General features: G+C 40.4%; 1 protein-coding gene across 2 annotated transcripts in view; it reads left to right on the plus strand.

The window, feature by feature from the left end:
• UNC5D (unc-5 netrin receptor D) overlaps window positions 1-24,060 on the plus strand; it is a 527,088-nt gene that overhangs the window by 339,527 nt on the left and 163,501 nt on the right. For both annotated transcript variants that reach the window (XM_055335242.1, XM_055335243.1), the window contains one exon: window positions 4,765-4,868. In XM_055335242.1, coding sequence (XP_055191217.1) covers window positions 4,765-4,868 — 104 coding nt within the window. The remainder of the gene's footprint in view (window positions 1-4,764; window positions 4,869-24,060) is intronic.

Consider the following 24,060-nt stretch of genomic DNA (forward strand, 5'->3'; position numbering starts at 1 on the left):
CAATGTCTTTTTTGATTCCATGTGATTTTAGGATTTTTTTTTTCTATTTCTGTGAAAAATGCCATTGGAACTTTTATAGGGGTTGCACTGAATCTATTGATGGTTTTGGATAGTATAGAAATGCTAACAATGTTAATTCTTCTAGTCTATAATGTTGTTAGTTGTTTGTTTATTTACTCCAAAGATAATTATAAAGTTACGTTTATGATTTTCTTAATTTTGTTAAAATTCAAAATTTCAACTATGATGTATTTAGGATCTTTCTTTTTTATTTTTAAGACTATTTTGCACGTATCCAGTGAGCTCTTTTACAAACTCGAGACTTTTTTACAATTTAAAGAATTATTATCATTATTAAGCAGATTATTATGTGTTTTCTTTCAGCTTGTTGTTTCCTTTTGAAATTCCTATTATATTTAATGCTATATTTCTCTATCTCAATGTTATCTTTTGTTATTTATTTTATCTTCCTGGAAAATGTATTGCCATTTTATCATTTTTCTCTTAGCTCTTTCATTCAACATATATTTATTTATTTCAATTTTTTAAAGATTTTATTTATTTATTCGAGAGAGAGAGAGAGAGAGAGAGAGACAGAGGCAGAGACATAGCAGAAGGAGGCATCATGCAGGGAGCCTGATGTGGGACTTGATCCTGGGACTCCAGGATCACTCCCTGAGCTGAAGGCAGATGCTTAACTGCTGAGCCACCCAGGCATCCCTCAACATAAACACATGGTCTGTATCAGATGTTAAGTATTGGGAATATGGGAATATGGGCATTGGGAACATGTGGGTGGCCATGTCAAAAATAAATCCCCCCCTTCATAGAATTGACGATCTCGTGAGGAAAGCAGATAGGCAGCAAGCAATCATAAGAGTCCTGCTAGAGGAACTTTCTTAAAATGGGTTTTGTTCATTACAAAGCTATTATTTCTTGCCTCTAAAACCACTGGTCTATAGTTTGTAAATCTGTGGATGGAGACTTCTTTGCTAGACACTGGTTCCCTGTAAGGTTCCACCAGTGGTAGGTGCCAGAGGGGACTGGTGACTGACAGGTGCAAGAGGGAGAAAAACTACTTCTTGTTAATTTTCTTTCCAGGTCAGTATCACCACTCCCACCCCCACCTCCACCCCTGAGAGTTTCTTCATCCTAGAAGTGGCAGTTGCTTCTGGTTTCTAGGTTATTATTTTTCTAAAATACTTCCAGAACCAGCTTTGTTAGGCCACACAGAGGTCAGCACCAGGCTGATGGTCAGTCTTTCTTCAGAGATCTGGGTCCTTCTTCCAAGTTCCAGAGGTGCCAGCACCAATACCCAGTGTCTCACAGCTCTATTACTCCAACTTTTTCCCCCTTTGTCTTTTTAATTCTCCTGCCTGGATCCTGCCTGGATCCTCCCTTAGTTTAATTTTCTGCAATATTCAGGATGCTGTTTACAGTCTTCATGATATGTGTATTTCTAACTCAGCACTTATGTTGCGTTTTTTTCCCTCCTGCATAGTGGCAGTTTTCTTGATCTCAGATGTTATCCTATTTATAACTCCCTACTCTAGATTCTCAGTTGCTATTTCCTTTTGAATTTAAAGAGCTTAAATTAGAAGCCATCCAAAAATGCCTCTTGTTTCTTGTCTTAGAGGAAGCCACTTAATCTCAGTTCTATGGTTTGCCTCCTTTATTTGTAGAAGAATTCTTTTTATATGGCGGGGGATGTTTTCTCTACTATTGGAAGTTGCATGGGTTCCTATGTGAATTTTTCAAGCCTTGGAACTAACATAGGCGATAAAAGTACTTACTTAGTTTTGCCAATTCAGAAACTTAATTAGGCTGGGTGGACCTATGGTGAGAATCAGAGGTAGAACTGGATGCATGTAACTCTGTGTCTAAGAGTTTATTTCCATGATTTTTATTACATTTAGTAGCTATCTGGAAGTTTTCTGGTCTGTTTGCCCCTCTTGGGAATCAGAAATGCCAGAGTTCCCACCATGAGCCTCTGGTATGGGCCAAGATGCGGTGATAATTGTGTTTCTCCCTTGGTGTGGTATCTGGTGCATGGTCAGCTGACTTTTAGGAGTTGGATCTTGATACATGACAGCATACTTTTCCCCTGACCTCCCACTCCATTGCCGATTAATCTTTTGTCTTTGTATTTACATACTGAAGAGTTTTTTTTTTTTTTTTTAAGATTTTATTTATCCACCCATGAGGGACACAGAGACAGAGAGCGGCAGAGAGAGAAGCAGGCTCCATGCAGGGAGCCCAACGTGTGACTCGATCCCGGGTCTCCAGGATCACGCCCTGGGCCAAAGGCAGCGCTAAACTGCTGAGCCACCAGGGCTGCCCATACTGAGGAGTTTTAACATGATTCTTGTCAGAACCATTCCAGTGATTTCCAATGTCAGTGGGGAAGAGCATGAGGTTGGTTAGGTCCCTGGCTGGATATGATCTACTAGAACTTTCTCAAAATTTCTTGACAATATTTTTTTCCTATATCAGAAAGGTGTCAATACAGGGTTTCCTTTTTTATAAACCTATTTCATTGAGCAGTTGGGAATGGAGGGGAAAATGATTTCACTCTAGTTTTCTTTTCACCTGCCACTGTATTAACATAGTGGAGTGCAGAACTAACCATAAATTATGCATTTTGCTACCTTTTCCATTTCTCCTGAGCAAAGAAAGGGAATAGGAATGAAAGATAGAATAGAGATTCCTACCATCCGTTTTCTGTGCTTCATCTGGTTGAATACAGATTATTTGGTGCTGTCAAAGCTGCAACCATTATTTAGCAGCATGAAGCAAGGCTTCATTTAGGAAACAAAACAATCAAGGAAAACAAAATGGCGAACAAACCAAACAAAATTGGCCACGAAAACTCAACCCTTTCCATTAGCAAAGTGAATGTTGGTAAAACTCGTGTTAGAGTCACTCACACTGTATGCTAGATTAATTTCAATACGGTCCCAATGAATAAATGAATCCTATGGAGGAGGGATTTTTTTTTTTTTTTTTTTTGACTCACAGATTCCTTGTGGGAGAGCAAAGGAAACCCTGTGGCCAAATTGTGCAGGAAGTGGGAGAGTTTTCATTCTGATATTTACTCACAGTTCCTCACTCACAGTTTTATCCTAGGTCAGGTAACCCTCATCACATTTGCAGTCAGAAATTCCGAATCCTAAGGGCTCTGGAAGCTTATGGATCTTGAAAGAAGAAAGCTAGCTAGCTTTACGATTTAGGGGACAGCAGAGAAATGAGAAGAAGGATCCTGCCCCCTGTCTGCTATGCAAGTCCTTCTAAGATCTTTTGCCTCATATATACTCATCAAGATCCCTGAATATATAGCACTACTGACAAAAGACATTGGTTGCCTCTGGGAGGGAAAACATTAAGAGTAGAATTCAGAAGAAAGTGAATACATGGATTGCTCTGCTTGTTATTCATCCAGTGTTTCTGACTTGCTAAAAGCAAGTTTAATGTATTTATACAATTTGTAAAGATGTAACTGATTCTGGAGCTCTGCTCTTTACAGAGAACATATTTCATGTTATTGTAAGCACTAAAGAAAATTAAATCAATAAATCCACAGCCTGTAATTTGAGATACTCAATTGAAGAAAAATACATCGTCTGGGAGGGAGGGGGAATCATTTACATTGAGAAAGACTTGTAAAGCTATCTTTGCTCAACTATCCCAGGATTTCAAGTGACAGCAAGAGTGAAGCCTGTGCTGTAAAATTATCAGAGTGTTGTTGTGACACCTCAAAAGAAGCAGAGGCCAACTCCCACTCTGGTTCTCGAAGCATCCACTCAAGTGGAAAGCCACGCAGCAAAGCTTGTTCTCTCTGAACTATCTGTGTGTCCTTTTCCAGAAAAAAGTTTGGCTGGTGAGCCAGCAGAGCCTGGATGTCAGGATGCTCAGGGAATTTTTCCCCCTCGCTGCATTGATGATCTCCGTGACCACTGGCAAGCCAATTAACCTCTCCAAACATCACCCTTCCATGTGTAAAAGGTTAATACTGCAGCTTGTTTGCAAAGTGCCTCGAGCCTTCCTTGAAGGGCACTATGCAGATACCCAGCATCACTGTTTGACTGGAGGGCGTTGTATTTTTTAATTATATGTTTGGTTGGATGAGTTATAGATTTTGTTGTGGTTGAATGTTGCCCCATTCTCCCTGGTTACACATAAAAGCCTAATAGGTAATCTCACTCTATTACCATCTTCTAGAGCCCTCTAGAGGGTTAAGGAAAAGGCAGAGGTTACAGATTAATAAGGCATTCTTTCGTTAATAATAATAAAAAAATTCACGTGCATCTCAACTGCATAATAGCTGTGCATAGCAATTTATCAGGCCAAGTGTTTCATCAGATGCTAAGCAGATTATGCTGGCACAGACTCAGGAAATGATGAGTTGTTTGTTGGTTTTCTTTCTGCTCTCCCACTAAATCTTTCATCCTTCACGGCAGGATAGAGCGTTAGGAAGTTCTGTGCAGGTTTATTTCACATGTGCTCGTGAATACTTGGGAAAACAATTTTCTTCTTCTGTAATTCCTGAAACCCAGTGACTTTTCTGTATTTATCTAGTTTGTGACATGAAGCTTGCTATCTTTTTCTTTTTTTTTTTTTAAGCTCCCTAACTTATTGCATCTGGAACCAATGTGAACAATACTGGCCCTAGAGCAAGTTGTCACGTGGACCTCACACTCTCACACTCTTCTTTTTTTTTTTTGTTTTTGTTTTTGTTTTGTTTTGTTTTGTTTTGTTTAATTGCAGATCTACGGAAAAACTTTGAACAAGATCCACAGGGAAGGGAGGTTCCCATCGAAGGCATGATAGTGCTACACTGCCGACCGCCCGAGGGTGTCCCTGCTGCTGAGGTAAGGCCCGGGACCCAAGAAGGGGAACCGAGTCCCGCGTGATCCTGAGTGAGGTAAAAGAGCCTGTGTGTGGTGTTCTTGCTGTCTGAACCCATTTGCCAAAGATGATGAAGAAATTGTGGAGCAAATATTTTGGAAGAGGAAATTGTCTCTCGACTACTTGGTTGGTGACACAAAGCTCTTGCGAGGTAGCCTGAGTAGGATTTGGTCTGTTGTCTTAATTTTGGTGACCTCAGGTGACACAGGTGGTATCCTTTGTGTCCTCAGTCACCTTGGACACTGTGATATGCACACTGGGTCATGAATCAACCTGAGCTCTAACAGGCAGAGCCACGTGAAAAAGCCCACAGAGGAGATCAGCCCCTAGAGCGAAGTGTCACTGATGTTTGTACTTATTAGTCTTTCTTTAGTAATGGAACAGACATTCACTGAGCATTTATTGTGCTGTAGGCATTGTGCCGGCATGGGGGATATAAAAAGTGTTGAAGCTACAGGTCTCCTTCCCAGTGGGAGTCTAAAATCCAGAGTCACTGTGGTTTTTGCACCTTGCATGTTTTCTAGAACTCCTACCATGCTATTAGAATATGGTTGTCAGTGATGACCTATGGTGGTAATAGAGAAACCTTCCTAAATCTTTCATTCACTCTTAAAAGATGTTCTGATAGATGAGTAATACAGTTAGGAAGGCAATATTAGGGGTAGAGGCAAGCTAGGAAGTACCAGGAATGCTTAGTAGAATGATGAGTTTTATAAATGTAGGCCTGAGGTGAGCAGTAGATAGTCCAGTTGTGACTCTTCTGTAGGAAGCTAGGAAACTGTCCTCAGAGCTATGGTTTGTTTATTCACTGAGAAGTAGAGATTTAAAAAGAGGGGGGGGGAGGGGGAAAGAAAGAGCCTTTGCATCATATTTTTCGCTAAAATTGCTGTGGGATTTTGCAATTGGAAGGACAAAGGAATGAGAAAATAAAGGGAAATGAAAAAACACACACACTTGCATGTTTAGACAGAAAGCATGCTGGGTGGACACTATTCAAAGCTCAAGTGGTTCACAGAAATGAAGTAAACGGACTTGAAAATTAAAGTGAACATTCCATGCATGATAGGAAATGATTAGAAAGGAAAATGCTTATTTTTAGATTTTCATTTAATGTGAAACAGAAAGATTTTTGAACTTCTTTTGCCACCTTCTTGTTCCTTCCAGAGTGTGCTCTGGTGTCCAGAGCAGGGTGACAGGCAGCAGGGCACTAAGTGCACAGGTGAATGTGTCACTTCCATTCGTGACTGCCTCTGTGCTCCCAGGACTCTAACTTGAGTGTCAGCAGTTTGCTACAGGCACCATCTACCCCTCAAAATCCTGATTTGCAGATGTCTGTGTGGACATGACATCTGGGGGGGACCCTCTAACTCAGTGCACTTCTCATTCTCCCATTGGTATCATATGACCCTTTTATTTTAACCATGTGTACGTTATTAGGAATAAATTTCAGAGCCAGCCTGGCTGATTTTAAACTCTTTTTTTTTAAATTTTATTTATTTATGATAGTCACACAGAATGAGAGAGGGAGGCAGAGACACAGGCAGAGGGAGAAGCAGGCTTCATGCACTGGGAGCCCGACGTGGGACTCGATCCCAGGTCTCCAGGATCGCGCCCTGGGCCAAAGGCCAAACCACTGCGCCACCCAGGGATCCCCAGCCTGGCTGATTTTAAATAGAGGGCCATTGCCAGGAGCAGCCAGGACTGCAGGATGGTTTAAAACAGCAATTCGGAGCTGAGAGTGGAGGAAAGCTGTGTTTTGTACATTTTGTATCATAGGATGGATATGGAGTGTGTTCCAGCTACATCGTGGGTTAATGGACTCTTGTGGGGCCCTGACAAGCATTTAACGCATCATCATAATGCGAGGAGGCATCCCAATTCCAAACACTTGAGTTACCTTGGAATCATGAGTCAGATACTACCCATATCCACATGCCAATATTTACAGCTCTTCTAGCATGCAATAGGTCACACAGTCGTTATTACCACCGACATCTGTATTTTTGCTGAAGGGAGGGCAGCATGGCAGAAGGAGGCTGAGAGAGAGGAGGACAGGATGGGGAAGGAAAGGGAGAATGTGCATACCCTTCCAAAAGGGGGCTCCCTGGGTAGAGATGTCTGACAGCGCCTGTCACCCGCTCTTCGGACCTCCACGAGTGCACTGCTGTGCCTTCTGACATCACCGTTGGGTGAGGATCCTGCAGCGTTCACGACTCTCCAGGGTGGCAGTCGTTGGGAACTCTGCTTGGAAATCGGTCAGTTAGGTAAGAATTGTCACTGTAAAATAGCTCCTGCTATCTTCTTTGAGAAGGGATGCTTCCCTTTCCACCATGTAGTTCCCTTCCTGCCACCTGCTGTGGGACCCTGGGGTCATCACTGGAAGGGGCTGTGCCTGGTGGCGCCATGGGTTTTGTCCTGCAGTGACATACGAGGTCTCCTCTGTTGGCACACTAAAGACCTGTACAATTGTCTTCTCTCCGTGAAGTAGTTTCCTTGGCAACTAATTCACCTGTATGACCACGGAAGGCGGTTTGCATAAGCATAGGAAGAGCTACCATGTATAGAATGTCCCCATGTGCTGGGCACCGTGTTCAGTGCCTTCTCTGTGTTATTTCATGTGATTTGCAAAAGAGATGCTAGAAAATTAAATGTGTTTTCATGTCCTTCTTATAGGAACTTGTCTAAGCTCTCAGATCAGTAGGAAGCCAATCTAACCTTAAAGCTCAGATCTTTTTTTTTTTTCCTTCTCTAATATTTCTTGTTGGTTTTTAATGAGCCTGTGGGTTCAGTGAGTCTCCCTAAAGCTTTTTGAAGCTAGAGAGCCCCTAGGCCAGGGGTAACCTCTCTGTTTGTTATGCTGCCGGACTTTCTTTCCATCCTTAGAAATGGAGTTTTAGATTAAAACTTCTTCTAGCTAATATAGCAATCCCAAACCTTCTGCAAATTGTGTTCTTTCGTTTGAGATAGGTCATCTGGTGGTGAAACAAAGAACAGTGAAATGAAGAAATGGAGGCTTTGGATGCTCAAGGGGTCAAGGAGTCTAGAGAAGGATGTCTGTGGAGGCTCTGCGCTCCCAAGGGCCAGGAACGTGGGTTTGATGCTGTCCTAGGAGATAGGAAAGTACAATGTCCAGAGTTACAGGGAGGAGGAGAAAAGTGGATGTATGAAAGGGTAATCTCTACCCTCATTACAGTTTTTCCTTTATCTGGCATTGGCCATGACAGATCTCATTGTCATGAAGGGTCAAACCCTGACTAGCACTTCCCAGTGCTGTGACCTATTAGCAGTTTACTAGCCACCCTAAACCTCAGATTCCTCATCCAAAAATGGGAAGCATATTTTCCTTGTAGGATTGCTAGGAGACAAAGAAAGAAAAAAGCCAGGGAATATGCAAAACAGTCTTTGGTACTAAATACATAGTAGAGATTATTATGGTTTTTCTTCTTCCTCCTTATCCTAGTCTTTTAGAAAGCTTCACAAACCTTTGGTTCTCAGAGATGAGGTGAAGGCTCCATTGTAGCTGGAGGACCAGATTAAAACTGAGACTTGTACAATATCTGACACATTTTCAGCCCCATGAAAAGCAGGGCGCTGCTAAGACCATCCCTCCATACCCCACACTACCAATGAGCTCTGCCTTTCCCACCTGAGCCCTCTATTCTTACTTTGCAAGCTCATCAAAAGACAGACACACTCTCCACCTCCCTCTCTTTTAATCTATCACATGGAGGAAATAAATGGTTATTGACAGAAGCTGGTGACTATCAATGTTTGTTCACCTTGCTTACCCCATTGCAGAGCCTAATGTATGGTACCAGGAGTAGTAAAACACTTTCTGAAAAGTAGCATATGAACTTGAAGATTCTCACAGACTCATTTACACACTGATTTGGATGAAATAATAATAGGTCACGCGCTCTTTGCAAAACACCTGATATGTGAACAGATGATAATCTGAGTTTTTCTAAACACCGTGAGCTCATCCTTTAGCTGGATGTATTAGAGCATTTTGGTCACTGCAGTTGCTTCTCACCTTGACCTTGGGACATTTCTAACTAAAGATAGCGACTTTAGTGTTTGACACTTGTTGTTTAGCTAAAACCAATTTGCTCTTTTCAAAACAATTCATTATCCCACACTGCACTTTTTTATACTCCCCAATTAAATGGAAAATCTATCTTTCATAAAAGTTAGAAATTATGTCCAATGAAAAGCCGACATTTTAATGGTTTTCCACAGATTAAAATTGTAGAGTTCTCAATAAACCCTGATTTACTGATGTTGGCTATAAAATGGTTATTGCTGTTAATAAAGCCTGTAAATCTTAACAGGTTATATTTGCCTTGGACAATAAAACTTGCCATAAAGGCTTAGTGTCTAAGGCTAATTCTGCTCACATCAAGGTAAACAGCCTACTCAAAATAATTCAATGTCTTTGAGAATTAAGGCCCCAAAGCTAAGCAACTGACAGATTCTAGCCTTGAGCCAGTGCATGCCAGGCACTATTCTTGTTTTTATCTCACCAAGGAGTCAAGACAGTGCTGGAATTAGACAATTCAAGAAGATCGGGGGCCCTAGTCAGTGCATTGTGGGGTAAGGAGGAGGTTCCCTTCATTCTGCTGGGCACCAAATCGGTGTTATCATTGACTGATCACTAGGTTGCAATGCTTGTATAACAAGGGGAGGTTCCAAGAGTGGAATGAAAGAATGAATATTTGCTGTTTCAAAGAATGTGTCAGAGCTTAGACAAGTATAAGAAGCCAAATTATTGGTGGGGGGTTGGAGGGGAGAGAGGGGACAGGGATGTGGGGGCAGGGGAGTCTTTCCTTTCCAGATGCCCAAGTGGATAGCAAAGATATCTTAAGAAGCTCTGTTAATCTTGGTCACTTGGTGGACCATTTGACATGGTTTCTAATGTATGTGAGATTTTTTTTGTCTCCCTTATTCTAAGGTAAAAGTCCAAAAAAAAAAAAAAAAGATTGTCTGGATACTACTAATATTTTGTAATCAAGTCCTTTCCTGCATACACAAGCCAGAGCAGAGTTTGTTGTTTGTGATCAGGAATCCTCACTATTAACAGTGCATCTACCATGTGGCCTTTGGAATAAAGCAAGTCACTTTGAGCCAAAGTTATGGGACATTAATATCTTTTTTATCTGCCAAATAAGGAGGGGCACTAGAAAACCCCTACGGCCCCTTTCATATCTCTAGTTATTCCTGACGTATAAACAGTGAATCCACATACTCTCTATGACTTGTTTTAATAATTCTGCCCGGACTGGTTTTGAGTCAAAAGCCCTTTGCCCTCATCGCCTGTGAGGGTATTCTTAGTGAAAGGTTCATTTGTTTCAAATGTGTTCACTGGCATAAAACCCAGGAGAGAATCTTATGATATTGAACTGTTTAAGACAAGAATCACTAGACTATTGTGTTTAACCTCAATCAAACAGACTATGAAATGAGGACTTTTTTAAAAATAAGACTCTTAATAATTCACTAGAGAAATGTTAAGTGAGGTGCCCAAGTTCTGAAGCAATGGACCTCAGGTATAAATAATTAATCTAATTTGGTGCAGCCAAAGCAGAGAGAATGTCTAATAGTCCAGATAAACTTTGCTTTGAGGAGACTGACAATGAGGACCTTTGCAGAAAGCCACGTTTGATTAGAATGTATAATATTGTAATAGAAACCTAATGGACTCTTAAGAAAAGAGAATGTTGAATTGGTTAAATACTAGTAATTAAGTGCCAGTAAATTACTTCTCTAAAAACATTTCTGCCAAAGAAAAAAAAATTGCTATCGTAAGAGAGATGGGAAAATGAGGTTAATATAAGTTATTTAAAAAGTGTCTGTCTACAGCCCAAATACCCTCATCATTAAAACTGGTCCTTAAGTAAATCCTATTAACGTACTGACTTTTACCACATCCTCATCTGGGAGGCTGTGTTTCCTTACTGAGGAAGAAAAGGAGAGAAGACATTTGAAGTTCCTGATTTGAAATTCTTTTCTTTCTTTCTTTCTTTCTTTTTTTTTTTTTTTTCCTTGTTTTGTATTCCGTGAGGGGTAAAACCTGGAAGATACAATTGCATTTCTTGAAGCCAAAGGCAAGGACCCACAATGAGATTGGAAAGGATGCCTAGTTGCTGGTCTTGCCTTCCTTTTCCTTTCTTTATTTCCCCCCCTCCATCTCCTATGGTAGCTCCACACACTCAGTCTCTTTCTTACCAAGCACTACTCTGTTATTGCCAATCCAATCTCTGTGTCTGCTCAATTTGTCTTTGCCTGGAATGCCCTTGACCTCTGACATCTCTGCAGGCCCTGGGAGGATCCATTTTAACACAGCCAGTTTCTAACCTCTACCCTGGCCATCCCAGTTGACATGGAGCTCTCTTTCCAAGAGACTCCTAATCTGATTGGTGTGGACTGTTCAGGGAAGGGCAGCATTGTCTCCACACCTCTGAAGACTTTTATAGCATATTGCCTTGAACGTTTTGTTTTCTCTCCCCTACTCCCTTCCTCTCATCTGTCTTTAACTTTTCATGACTGTATGTCCTATTTGCTTAAGGTAATTCCCTTCAGGATAGGAAATGCAAATCATATATATAAATAAATATATTTATATATTATATATAATAAAATATATATAAATCATATGTATAAATAAATATAGTGGATACCTGGCAAGTGTTTATGACTTAGTGGATGAATATTTACACATGGCTGTGTGGTACATATAAGAATAAACTTTTTTTTTTTTTTAAAGGAGGAGCAGGGAAGGACAGAGGGAGATGAAGAGAGAGAATCTTAAACGGACTCCACACTCAGCAAGGAGCCCAATGTGGAGCTCTATCTCATGACCTTAAGATCATGACTTAAGCCAAACCCTAGAGTTGAACACTTAACCCTCTGAGCCACCCAGGCACCCACGAATAAACTCTTCAACTTAAGTTATCACCTTGAAATTTACATTAGATTTTCACATATATTGACTCATTGGATTCTTAAGGCTACAATTTGTAGGTATGCCAATATAGCAGTACTCCTGTTCTTTATTATTGAACTGTACTTGAAACACAATATTATATTGGTTTTAGGTATACAACATAGGGATTCAACATTTATGTACATCAGGAAGTGATTGCTACCATAAGCCTAACTGCATCTGTCCCCATACAGAGGTGTTACATATTATTAACTATATTCCCTGTCCTGGACATTGTAACCTTGTGCCTTACTGACTTTATAACTGGAATTTTGTACCTTCTTCCATTTGTTCACTCTCCCACCAGCATCCCCTCTGGCAAGCACCAGATTGCTCTCTGTACCTATGAGTCTCTTTCTCTTTTATTTGCTCATTTGTGGCTTTTTGTTTTGTTTTAGATTCCACATAAAAGTGAAATCATACAGTATTAGTCTTTCTCTATCTGACTTGTTTGGCTTTAGCATATTATCTTCTGGATCCATCCATGATATCACAAATGGCAAGGTTTCACTTTTTTTTACAGGCTGAGTAATATTCCATTATATATACCACATCTTTATCCATTAATCTATCCATAGACGCTTAGGTTGTCACCTTATCTTGGCTATTGTGAGTAATGCTGCAATGAACATAGAGGTGCATATATCTTTTGAATTTCTTTTTGTCTTCTTTGGATAAATACCCAGAAGTGGAATTGCTGAGTCATATGTTAGTTCTATTTTTAATTTTTTGAAGAACCTCCATGCTGTTTTTTCTAGTTGCTGCACCATTTTGCATTCCTGCCGACAGTATGTGAGGGTTTCTCCACACCTTCACCAATACTTGTTATTTCTTGTCTTTTAAGTAATACCCATTCCAAGAGGGATGACATGATACCTCATTGTAGTTTTGATTTGCATCTTCCTGATTATAAGTGGTGTGTAGTGTCTTTTCATGTGCGGGCATCTGTGTCTCTTTTGGAGAAATGCCTACTCAGGTCCTCTTATCAATTTATAGTTGGATTGCCTTTTTTTAAAATTTTTGTTTTGTTTGATGTTGAATTGTGTGAGTTCTCTATATATTTTGGATATGAACTCCTTATCAGTTATATTATTTGCAAACATGTTCTCCCATTCAGGAGGTTGCCTTTCCATTTTGTTCAGTTTCCTCTGCTGTGCAAAAGCTCTTTAGTTTGATGTAGTCCCATTTGTTTATTTTTGCTTTTCTTGCCCTTGCTTGAGGAGACAGATCTAAAAATATATTGCTTATACCGATGCCCAAGAGCTTACAACTTATGTTTATTACAGAAGTTTTATGGTTTCAGATCTTACATTCTGGTCTTTAATCCATTTTGAGTTTATTTTTGTACATGGTATATGTAAACAGTCCATCCTTTTGCATGTAGTTGTCCAGTTTTCCTAACACCATTTATTGAAGAGACTGTCTTTCTCATATTGTATATTCTTGCCTCCTTGGATGAAGACCATGTAAGGTGGGGTTTATTTTTGGACTCTATTTTATTCCATTGATTTTTCTGTCTGTTTTTGTGCAAGTATATGATACATTCAGCTTCGTTTTTCTTTCTTGAGGTGGCTTCAGCTGCTTGAGGCCTTTTGGGGTTCCATACAGATTTTAGGATTACTTATTCTAGTTCTGTGAAAAATGCCATTGGTATTTTTATAGGGATTGCATCAAATCTATAGATCGCTTTGAGTAGTATGGACATTTTAACAATATTATTTTTTCCAATCCATGAGCATGGTATATTTTTCTATTTTTCTATTTATTTGTATCATCTTCAATTTCTTTCATCAATGTCATAGTTATCAGAGTACAGGTCTTTCACCTCCTTGGTTAAACTCACTTCTAAGCATTATACTTGTTTTTGATTCAGTTGCAAATAAGACTACTTTCTTAATTTCTCTTTCCGAGAGTTCATTATGCAATGAATCTAGTTATAGAGTCATTTATTCCAGATACAAATTAGTGCAGAAACTACTATATAGCTAACATTTATTGCATATGCACTCTATGCCGGCACAGTTCATCACTGAATCCTCCCAACAGCTCTCTGAAGTAGATGCTAGTAATCTGCCAATTTCATAAGTAAGGAAACTGAGGCACAGACAGGTTACATATTACTGGAGGACACAGTTACTAAATGATTGATTCAATAATTGAACCCAGATAACCTGGCTTCTGAGCCTATTCTCTTAAAATCCACCCAACGAAGCTTCTTTATGTGTCAGATATTGCATGCTGAGTAGCAGCTGGGTAAGATACATGCCTGACATTAAAGAGTCTACCATTTCGTTTCCTACATATACAGCTAAAAGTATTAAGGTAAGATAATGGCATTTATAAATATATATGAGTTCGCACATGCAAGCCTACTGCTTTTCCTGCATGTTGTTGCTCATGTCTGGGATTACAGGCCTGAGCCTTATTGCTCTCCAATTGTAGTTAAACACCATCACTAGATGGCATTGGAATCTGCATTGTGTTCAAGTTCTGGAGATGGTTTTGCAGAGTGGCTTAGTGCCAGTGACAACTTTAAGTGGGCTTTGATGAGATGCAGAAACCCTACTAACAGAACATCCCTTTATCCTACTCTCCATTTTTTTTTTCCTTGACAGGAAATTACATCCTTTTTCCCTTCAAAAATATAAAATTTGCATATTGTGTTTAAGGCTTCTCAAATTGGAAGAAGAAACAAATGGATCAAGAGGGAAGGCGGTTTGGAGGAAAAATCAGAAGGCTAGCAATTAATCCATCAGTAGTAAAAAATTTAAAGAAAAACACATAAGGAAAGGAAATGTATGATTCCTAAATTAACCTAATGAAGGCGGAGAGCTATTTCTCTGTCCTGTGCCTTTTTTCGCAGTTTAGCAGCAATAAACAGTCTTTATATCTTGAATTATGCAGAAGTAAAAGCAGTCTGGGAGGCCTCCACATAAAGAGCTGTGGTTCTGTAATTCAGCAGTAATGCTCCATGGGCATGAATCAAGAACTCCATCCCAATCCTGCTGAGACAGCATGGATTTTAATGTTTCTGTGAAGCATACCACACACCGTCCTGATTCACTTAGCAAATGCCTTTGTTTTGTACGCAGATCTTGTTAAAACAGAAACAAACAGCCACTACATTATCAGCTTCTGTTGGTAGTCTTTTGCCATGATACCCATGTCTTGCCCACTGTGTGTAGAGTCTGTTCAGGAAGAAAGTGCCACCTTCTATAATGTCCTTTGTTTTTAGTTAACTGTGGGCAACTAGAAGGCACGTCAGCAGCATGGGCAATTTTTCACATAACTGCTAGTAAAATAGAGCGTGCCCATTTCAGCTTCATGAGTTAGAGACCTGCAGACTAAGCACCTGCCTGCAGGTACTGTTGACATACACCCAGCTGATCTTACTGCAGTTTCGCTTCAGTTCTAGAATTTGTGCCTGCTGAAAGAATCCTAGATGGCTTCTTTCATTGCACTGCACAGTGCTCAGACTTCTCCACTTCGTAAAATCTAAAGGAGCTGTGATCTCTCCCGTGGAGCCTCCTTAGATTCAGTGCAGTAAGTTACACTGAGTGAAAGAGAGGGACTTATTGAAACTCCCTGAGCTTTGTTGGTATGAATTACAGTGGCTCGCACACTACACATGACAGACGCACCACCCTAGCCTAGCAGCTGTGCGGCTCAAGTCCAGACATCACTCAGATTCACTTCGCTGTATCAGTTAAGCTTCCGAAAAGAAAAGAAAAGTAAGGAAAGAAAAGAAAAGAAAAATAAAAAAAAATAATCCCCTGCCATGGTGAATTTTGGTTTAAATACAACTGAGTCTTTCTTGACTCTGCTTTAGCTAAATTGGAACTGTTCCTTTAATTGTTGATATCGGTATTGACTTAGAGATTTGGCTATCAGTCCTTCCAACAGAATCTCTGTCGACATGTTTATTAATCGTGTGCAATATTCCTCACCCTCCGTGCTCTGCTAGCACTGGCTCCTGCTAGTTACAAGTGATGTTTTAAACCTTGATTTCCGTGTGCGGGAAGTGTCAGGCTGGCGATTCATGTGCTAGCTCAACAGTATCATTTGGAGATCACCTTCAAGAGGCAGTTCTGGCATGCCACTGCAAGGAAATCTGCGTAATACCCACCAAATTTGACAGGAGCAGTCACTCTAGGGCATCAATTATGTATGAAGCTAGGTGGTCAGTTTAATACTTCTTTTTAACATTGTCATCTATGCACTGCCTGAAATACCTTTGTTGCAAATCTGGGTATGTTTAGGAGTAAAGTATTATGTGGTAATGGACATCATACGTTTGCCTGGAAAAGAATTTGTCTCTTACTTCATAGCCAGGGAACTCACATTCTCATTTTTAATTAAATCATTCAGATAATAGGCAGCATGTATTGGCAGTGTAGAGGGATAACTGTAAAAAGGATAACAAAGCTAATGTGGAAAAGAAACCTCAAAGTAGAAATGGGAGCTAAAAATGATGGATTGTGTTTATATGCCATTTCATTCAATGATGTGATTCAACCAGATAATAGACTCCCCCTATTAATGATCATCACTGCTATTTACCATATATTGAGGACCACATGCCAGGCTCTCTGCTATCATCACTACCATATCCCATCCTATTTCATTCTCTCAACTGAATTATCATTTCCATTTTATAGATCTGAAAACTGAGGCTTAGATGAAGTAACTTCCACAAAGTCCCTCAGATGGTAAGAGGCCAAGTTCTCTTTGATTACAAAGCCCAAATCTCGAGATAATCCAACACTGTGTCTTGTTTTTGACCATATGCCATGGACTTGGTAAGCAAGGAAGAAGAGACCCCAGCAGGGATATATCTGATTCTAATGTTGAATCCTTTCTGTTATATCACCCTATCCACCCATTGGTTTTGGGTCAGCTTTGTGGTTTCAAGTATCAGAGTATGACTTAAAGACAATTCATGGAAAGTCTCTGTGTGGTCTAATACAGCTTTCATCACTTACTACTTTAATAGATGGCTTCTTTGCCTCAAGGCATACAACAATAAATGAGAGATGGTCTTTATTCCTGACCACCATCCCATAAATGAGATAAAAGTGTAGATAACTTCCTAAGACAGTGTGCTACCTATAAGAATAACAATAATAACATAGAAGTTGCATAATTGTATCTATTGGCCAGAGTGGTCAACCAGATACAATTCCCATGTAGGTTTTTGAAGGATGGTTAAGAGATCATTACAGTGGGAAGTTACACAGAACATTCGGGGAACAAGATCGGCATGGTCAAAAGCACACGGCTATGAATCAGCATGGTTGGTCAGGACATACAGTTAGGGTTTTTTTTTTTGTTTGTTTGTTTGTTTTTTTTTTTTTTTTTCTTTTTGAGAGAGGCTCGAGAACAAATGGAAGAATCACTGGAGTGAAAACTCTTGTTTGCCATCTTAAACTGATGTCTTGATTGTAAGTGGTGGGAGCCACTGAAGGATTTGAACCAGACAAGTTTGTCTGTTTTTTTCAGTGTCCATATTACTTTTTCTTTTTTTTTTTAATTTTTTTTAATTTATTTATTTATGATAGTCACACAGAGAGAGAGAGAGAGAGGCAGAGACATAGGCAGAGGGAGAAGCAGGCTCCATGCACTGGGAGCCCGATGTGGGATTCGATCCCGGGTCTCCAGGATTGCGCCCTGGGCCAAAGGCAGGTGCCAAACCGCTGCGCCACCCAGGGATCCCCCATATTACTTTTTCATTCATGGACCCTTTCATGATATTGTAACAGGGAAGCCTGTAGAAAGTTTTAAATACATATGTGTCTATGTCATTTTTGGAACTAACTTTTTCAAAGCTCCTTTATTTGTAAATAATTGGGAACTTGCAGAAAGGTCTCGAGAATGAGAACAGGAAATCCACAGCAGAAGCCTGCTTTCAACAGTGCCCTGCTGAGGGGCCTGACCACTGGCCCTGCCTCCCATGACCCTGGCTAGTATGGCAGGTCCCTCTTTCCAAAACCCTCCAGTCGTTTCTGCTAATGGGAGGAAGTGTAGGTAATGGAGACATTTGTGTTCAGTAGCCCTCAAGTACGATGGCCTGGACTCACTTCGTTCACACTATGCAGCTTACCTAATGGGTGCCTTCCCCTTCCCTGCTTCACAGCAGAAGTAGCAGCTGAAGAGAGAGGTCAAAATCTCTATGTCGGTAGATGCCCCTGCACCTGCCCTTCGCGAACTCTGTATTCAGTGTGGGCTTCCTGAACTATTTGGCAAAGCCTTTGAGGTGTCCTTCACCTCCTTTGTACTTGCTCTACATTCTCCTTGAAGCGTGCCGAGCTCCTTCTGCCTGCCAGTGACTTTGAGCCCATTAGAGGCACGTGCAGAGCTCCGGCTTTTCAGGCTGTCCTGTGTCGTTAGGGTATTTTGCTAAAGCCTGGGCTCGGGCAGACAAAGGACGGTGGAGTGTTGGCATTATTGTTTCCAGGAGGCAGGCTCTTTTCATCCAGATAATGTGGATATCCTCTCAAAGGTTCTTTGGAACTCGAGTCGGGGAAAGAGCTTTTGTTTTCGCTTAGATTACCTCTGCAACTCATCATGTGAAGTGAGTTTCTCCCCACGTCCTCCCCTGTCCCATTGTCTCAATTACCCTTTGCATTTGCTTTCGCCCTGTACACGTGTGTTCAGTTGGGCTTTATTCACTCAAGTCTCCTTGTGCTATTATGGCTTACCTTACCTCCTGCATTTAGAGTGCAGGAGCCATTATTCCTTTGATTTGCCTGCTTTCAAGTCTAAAATCTTCCTCTAAGTCACTTCTGTACTGGGGCCTAATCATGCTCTTATTACTGGGTTTTCATCCCTGAGTTTCCTGGTTTCTATTGACTTTCTGGCTCCCAGAAGCCACTGTGGGTTCCCGAGGCAATTGAGGACAGCATCTATCAAAAATAATTCCTTTCTCTTTTCTGGTACTGGTCACTCAGTACTTAATGCTGACTTGGACTCAGAGGAGCATAGAACAGAGCAGAGTTCTCAGCTTCACAATCATTCACGTTTGGGGCCTGATACTCTTTTGTGGGGGGGGGCACTCTGTTCTGCGGGGGATATTTAGTAGTGTTCTTGGCCTCTCCCCATTAGACACCAGCAGCACCTCGACCCTCACACCTCATTTAGTGACAACGAAAAATGTCTCCAGACATTGCCAAATGCCAGTCCTAGTTGAGACACAGTCCTTGCTGTAGTTTCGAAACCTAAGATGCTATGCACCGTGGTTAATCCACTGTTTGCCATAAGCATGTGTTCAGTAATTTTTTTTTGTTGAGTTGAGCCCAGCATCAACAGATAGCTGTTAAGAGATGCCTGCTGCTTGTGATTACATTGAGACAATGGAAACCATGCCATATTCATCTCTATAGCCGCCCCTAGCATAGTACCTGGCATGTAATAGGCATTCAGAAAGTATATATCCAGGGAATGCTTGAAAGAAAAGAGTAGGCCAAGAGCTCCAGTGAAAATGATTGCTGGTTTCGCTGATTAATCAGGAAATTACATGTATTGGGTGGGCATGAACTGCTCTGTGAAAGATGAGGTGAATATGTTTAAGAAGAGATGGACAAAGAGGAAATCAGTATGAGAAACCCAGTGAGTCAGGCAGGATTAAGTTCTATTCCCTAAAGAATGGTCATTGTCTACACTCTGCCTCTACTCCTCAGATAGTCCAATTTGCTTCACATAAAAAAAAAAAAAAAGGAAGAAGAAGAAGCCACATCTCACAACTATAGACTGCATCTGTGGCCTTAAACTTGTCAAATGTATGCTATGAATGAATCCCTTCAGGCCACCACCCTAAAAATAAAGTCATCTCAAAGCAGACAGCCTGCTGGTGACCCCAAAGGTGAACTGCAGGGAAGAAAGACAACATGTCCCTGTAGATGTTCCTCAGACGCCACTATGGTGGTTCCTTCAAAGCTCAATATGTCCCCACTCATCCTATAGTTTGCTTGATATGACGGTAGGAGGAAATGTGACATGTCGAAGGCAGGAGACTTGGGTCCCAGATCCTTCTCAGCTCATAAACTGGAAAGTCAAAATCCCCTTGGGGCTTCCTTAAATGGAGCTATTACCTTTCCTAATTGAAAGGCAAGGGATTAGGGGGGAGGGGAAGAGGTCCCGTAAAATCCAAGGATGACATTATTTACTATCAGCCTATTATTATAATAGGATGTATCTTGTAATCATAAGGCAGGTGTGGTTCGATCCAGGTCCCACTTTTTATTAGCTGCATGATCTTGGGCTAATTCTATAACCTTTCTGAATTTCAGGGTCTTCATATGTAAAATGGGATTAATGACGCCTCATAAGGATACTGGGAAGATTGACTTAAATTAAATAATACCATTATAGCATTTACTTTAATTCTCAGCACATAGCACAGTAAATGGCTATTGTTATTGGTTATTGTAGCATTAGTTAATGCAATCTAATAATGCTTTATTCTTTTCTTTTTTTTTTTTTTAATAAATTTTCCTCTTTGTCCGTAGCATACCACTAGCAAGCTTGAGGACCTAACTCAGGCACCGTGTTGCTCTCCTACTGTAACATGTTCTGATACAAGATCATGTTGAGGGTTGCCTCGATTATTCCCCCTTCCTAAAACTCTGTGGCCCAGTGTCATCCCCACCCCAACTTACCTGTAATCGCTCATCATATTCCAGTCAGGCTAACACATTCTTTCCAAGTGATCGCGATCTCTCTCGATGTGAGGGATGTAGCAACTGTTGGAATCATGTTTTCTCAGTGACAAATCCATTTACTTTCAAAGTAAAATAATGAAGAATGTGAACAACTTGATTTTGTCATTGGAAGTGCTCTGTACCAGTCAAGGTGGAAGATCCAGAATCAATATAACTAATGGATCCAAGCTCTAAGTGATAGAGTCAGCAAAAAGGATAAGTTATCACTTCCCGCTGCCTCCTGGATGGTGATTTCTTCTCACTGCCTGCTCTGTGAGAGCCAGCGCTGTGTTCTCCAAGGTGGCTGTCAGGCCAATCACAAGCCAAGACTGGGAAGCACTTGGTCAATACATCCAGTGTGTCAAGCTTTGAGTCATTTTTATGTGTGTTTGTTCCCCTTATTACTTTCTTTGGCTGAGTAAAATCTCTATTACTTCGGGCTCAGGAACAGAGAATGTGCTGTGAACACCCAAGGCGTACATTTTATTTTATTTTTATTATTTTTTGTGATAACTTCATTATTCCCGTATGCCTGAGTTTTTCCAAAATTGTTTTTTTTTTCTCTCTTCCTCTCTTAACATCCTCTTCTTTGGCTTCCCATTTATTCATTCAAGCTGCATGGTAGTTAGCTTATGTCATTGATTGGCCTCTCTCTTTCAGAGCAGTGAATGGCTCCAACTTCTGAATATCAGGCTAGTAAAATTCCTCTAAGAGGAGGGACTGGACGATTATTGCCAACTTTTAACTATTTTTTTTTCAGGGAAGGACTTTAAGATATAATAACAGGCACTTTTTCCATAACCATCATTTCATTTAGAAAAGGACATTGAGGGTGCCTAGATGGCTCAGTGGTTGAGCATCTGCCTTCAGCTCAGGTCATCATCCCAGAGTCCTGGGATCGAGTCCTGCATCGAGATCCCTGCAGGGAGCCTGCTTCTCCTTCTGCCTCTGTCTCTGCCTCTCTCTCTGTGTCTCTCATGAATAAATAAATAAAATCTTAAAAAACAAGGACATTGAAAAACAAGCAAGCTAAGAATTACACATTTTAAATAAATTTTGCTTTTTAATGAATCCTTCATATCAATCTCTTGCAAAACTAAAAAAAAAAAAGAAGTCATTATATATGCTGCATTTTGTGAATGAATAATGTATGTCATCATCATCACAGAACACTGGTAGAGCATGGTGCTAGAGGCCATCCAAAGCAGAAGCGACAGTTGGAGATTCCTTTAGCTCTTTAACCAATTCCTATGCATTACTATCATTTTCAGGAGTACCTTTCTGAACATTTTGTTGACATGTTTGCAATGAAATTATCACTGCCCAGAAGAGAAATTATTTTACATTTGCATTAAAAGCTGCACATCAAAGTTTATATAGATATCCATGGGGCCATCACATTAAGCAGAGCTCATTAAAGTGCCAAACACTTCTGGTTACTTGAGTGAAAGTGATTTGCCTTTAAGATTGATACTCTGTATCATTCATTCACAACATGAGGTGACCTATGATGTTTGTTTTGCTTTTGCACTTTACTTACACATTCATGAACAAAAGGCCTGAGTTTTCAGAATTAAGGAACAAGATTTCAAACCCTCCTTTCTGACAATCACTGGTTGTGTGATGTTGGACAAATTCCTTTCTCTAAACTGATTTCTTCAGTGGTGGGAATGAAAATGGCGGTAATGCCCACCTCTGGAATGTTCTAAGATGTAAATGAGAGGAAGTATGTAGAAATGACTGGTACACTGCTCGGCACATAGCTTTATGGGATACACGCGCATTCCCTTATTCTTTTTCATTTAACTTGCAAGCACTTTTTTTTTTTTAATTATTCATGAGAGACACAGAGGCAGACACAGGCAGAGGAAGAAGCAGGCTCCACGCAGGAAGCCCGACTGGGACTCGATCCTGGGATTCCAGGATCACGCCCTGGGCTGAAGGCGGCGCTAAACTGCTGAGCCACCCGCGCTGCCCGCACTTTTTTTTTTAAAGGGAAAACCTAAATGGGGCATCTTAAAACCATTCACAGGCTCTCTCCAAATTAACTAATTGCTGTGGCTCTTCCCTCTCCGCAGTCAGCCAGCTGTTTTGAGTCACATTCCATATATGTATTTGACTACATTAAATCTCCTTGTTAATTTATTCTTTAAAATAGAGCCTTTTCAATTACGGGAATGTTAATTATTATTTATCACGCCTTAATTATTGTAATCGACTGCATGCTTATTTTCAGGGTGTGTGTGTGTGTGTGTGTGTGTGTGTGTGTGTGTTTCATGCCAGCAGTCTCTGAACGTCCGCCTCTGTAGCCTTCTGTCTTCTCTCACCGTTGCCTTTCCAGCCCTGATGGGGCTCTCCGTGGTGATGCACCGTACAGCTGCTTTACCGACAAACATAAACTTGCCTTGATTTTTGAGTGTTCTGCAGAGGTCGGTACAGTATTATAAAATATCTTTAAAACTCTATCACCTGAAAAAAAAATGTTAGGAATGTGCCTTTCAGATACTCTTTTATCAAATGTTTAACACAGGATTTGGCACTTTAATGGGCTCTCCTCGGTGTTCTAGTGGGTATCTACATAAACTCTGATGGTTTATTTACTACTGTAGCTTTTAATGGAAATGTAAAATAATTTCTCTTCTGGGCAGTACTGATTTCATTGCAAACACATCAACAAAATGTGAAATCCACATAAAAAAGCAAAGTTGGAAGTATCACTAAAGCTGGGAGAGTCATTGCTGCATATTTTAGATGGGCTAGTGTATTTATGGTTCTTGTACACATACTGTAAAATGTAATGTGGCAGGATTGCTATATTGTAATAAAACAATGTGGTGCTTGTTGAAGGGGAAAAAAAAGGGCTGGTGAATTATAGCAGTCATTGTACCTTGTTTCCCATTATTGAAAATGGAGTATGATTATTAAATGCATGCAGTGTGGATTTTACACACTTAGTTATAGATCTTGGTTTTTATGTGTGCCTAGAATATCAATATTTGCTTTACTTTTAAGGAACATTAGTTACAAATACAATAAGTGTGTTTCATTTTTCATCGAAGACATACTGGCTTCAGTTCTCAAGTCAGAGTGTGCAATATATGTCTCAATGATTATTGATCTAAAAGCCCTGTTGAAAGTAAGCAAGACTGGTTTTGTAATAAGCAAACACGGGTGCTGCTGCTGCTCGCTGTTGCTCTCTGAAACCCATGAAACTGGAGTGAGTGGCAATAAATAAGAGTTTAATTAAATTGCTCCTTGGCAGATAGCAGGACTGTCTTTCAGCTGTGGTTTAGAAGCTGTGAGGTCTCTTTCTCTCTTGATGTATGTGTGGCATTCTCATTAATACTAATGGGAACCATATGCACTAAGGGGGCAGCTGACCCCATGTTCCATTGTGTCTGCAAAATACCTCATGGAAATTTTCCCTTGGGCCACTCAGATGAACAACAAAAAAAGGCAAAAGAGAGAAGGAAATCT

This window comes from Nyctereutes procyonoides, unplaced genomic scaffold, assembly GCF_905146905.1.
Source record: "Nyctereutes procyonoides isolate TBG_1078 unplaced genomic scaffold, NYPRO_anot_genome, whole genome shotgun sequence".
NCBI lineage: Eukaryota > Metazoa > Chordata > Mammalia > Carnivora > Canidae > Nyctereutes > Nyctereutes procyonoides.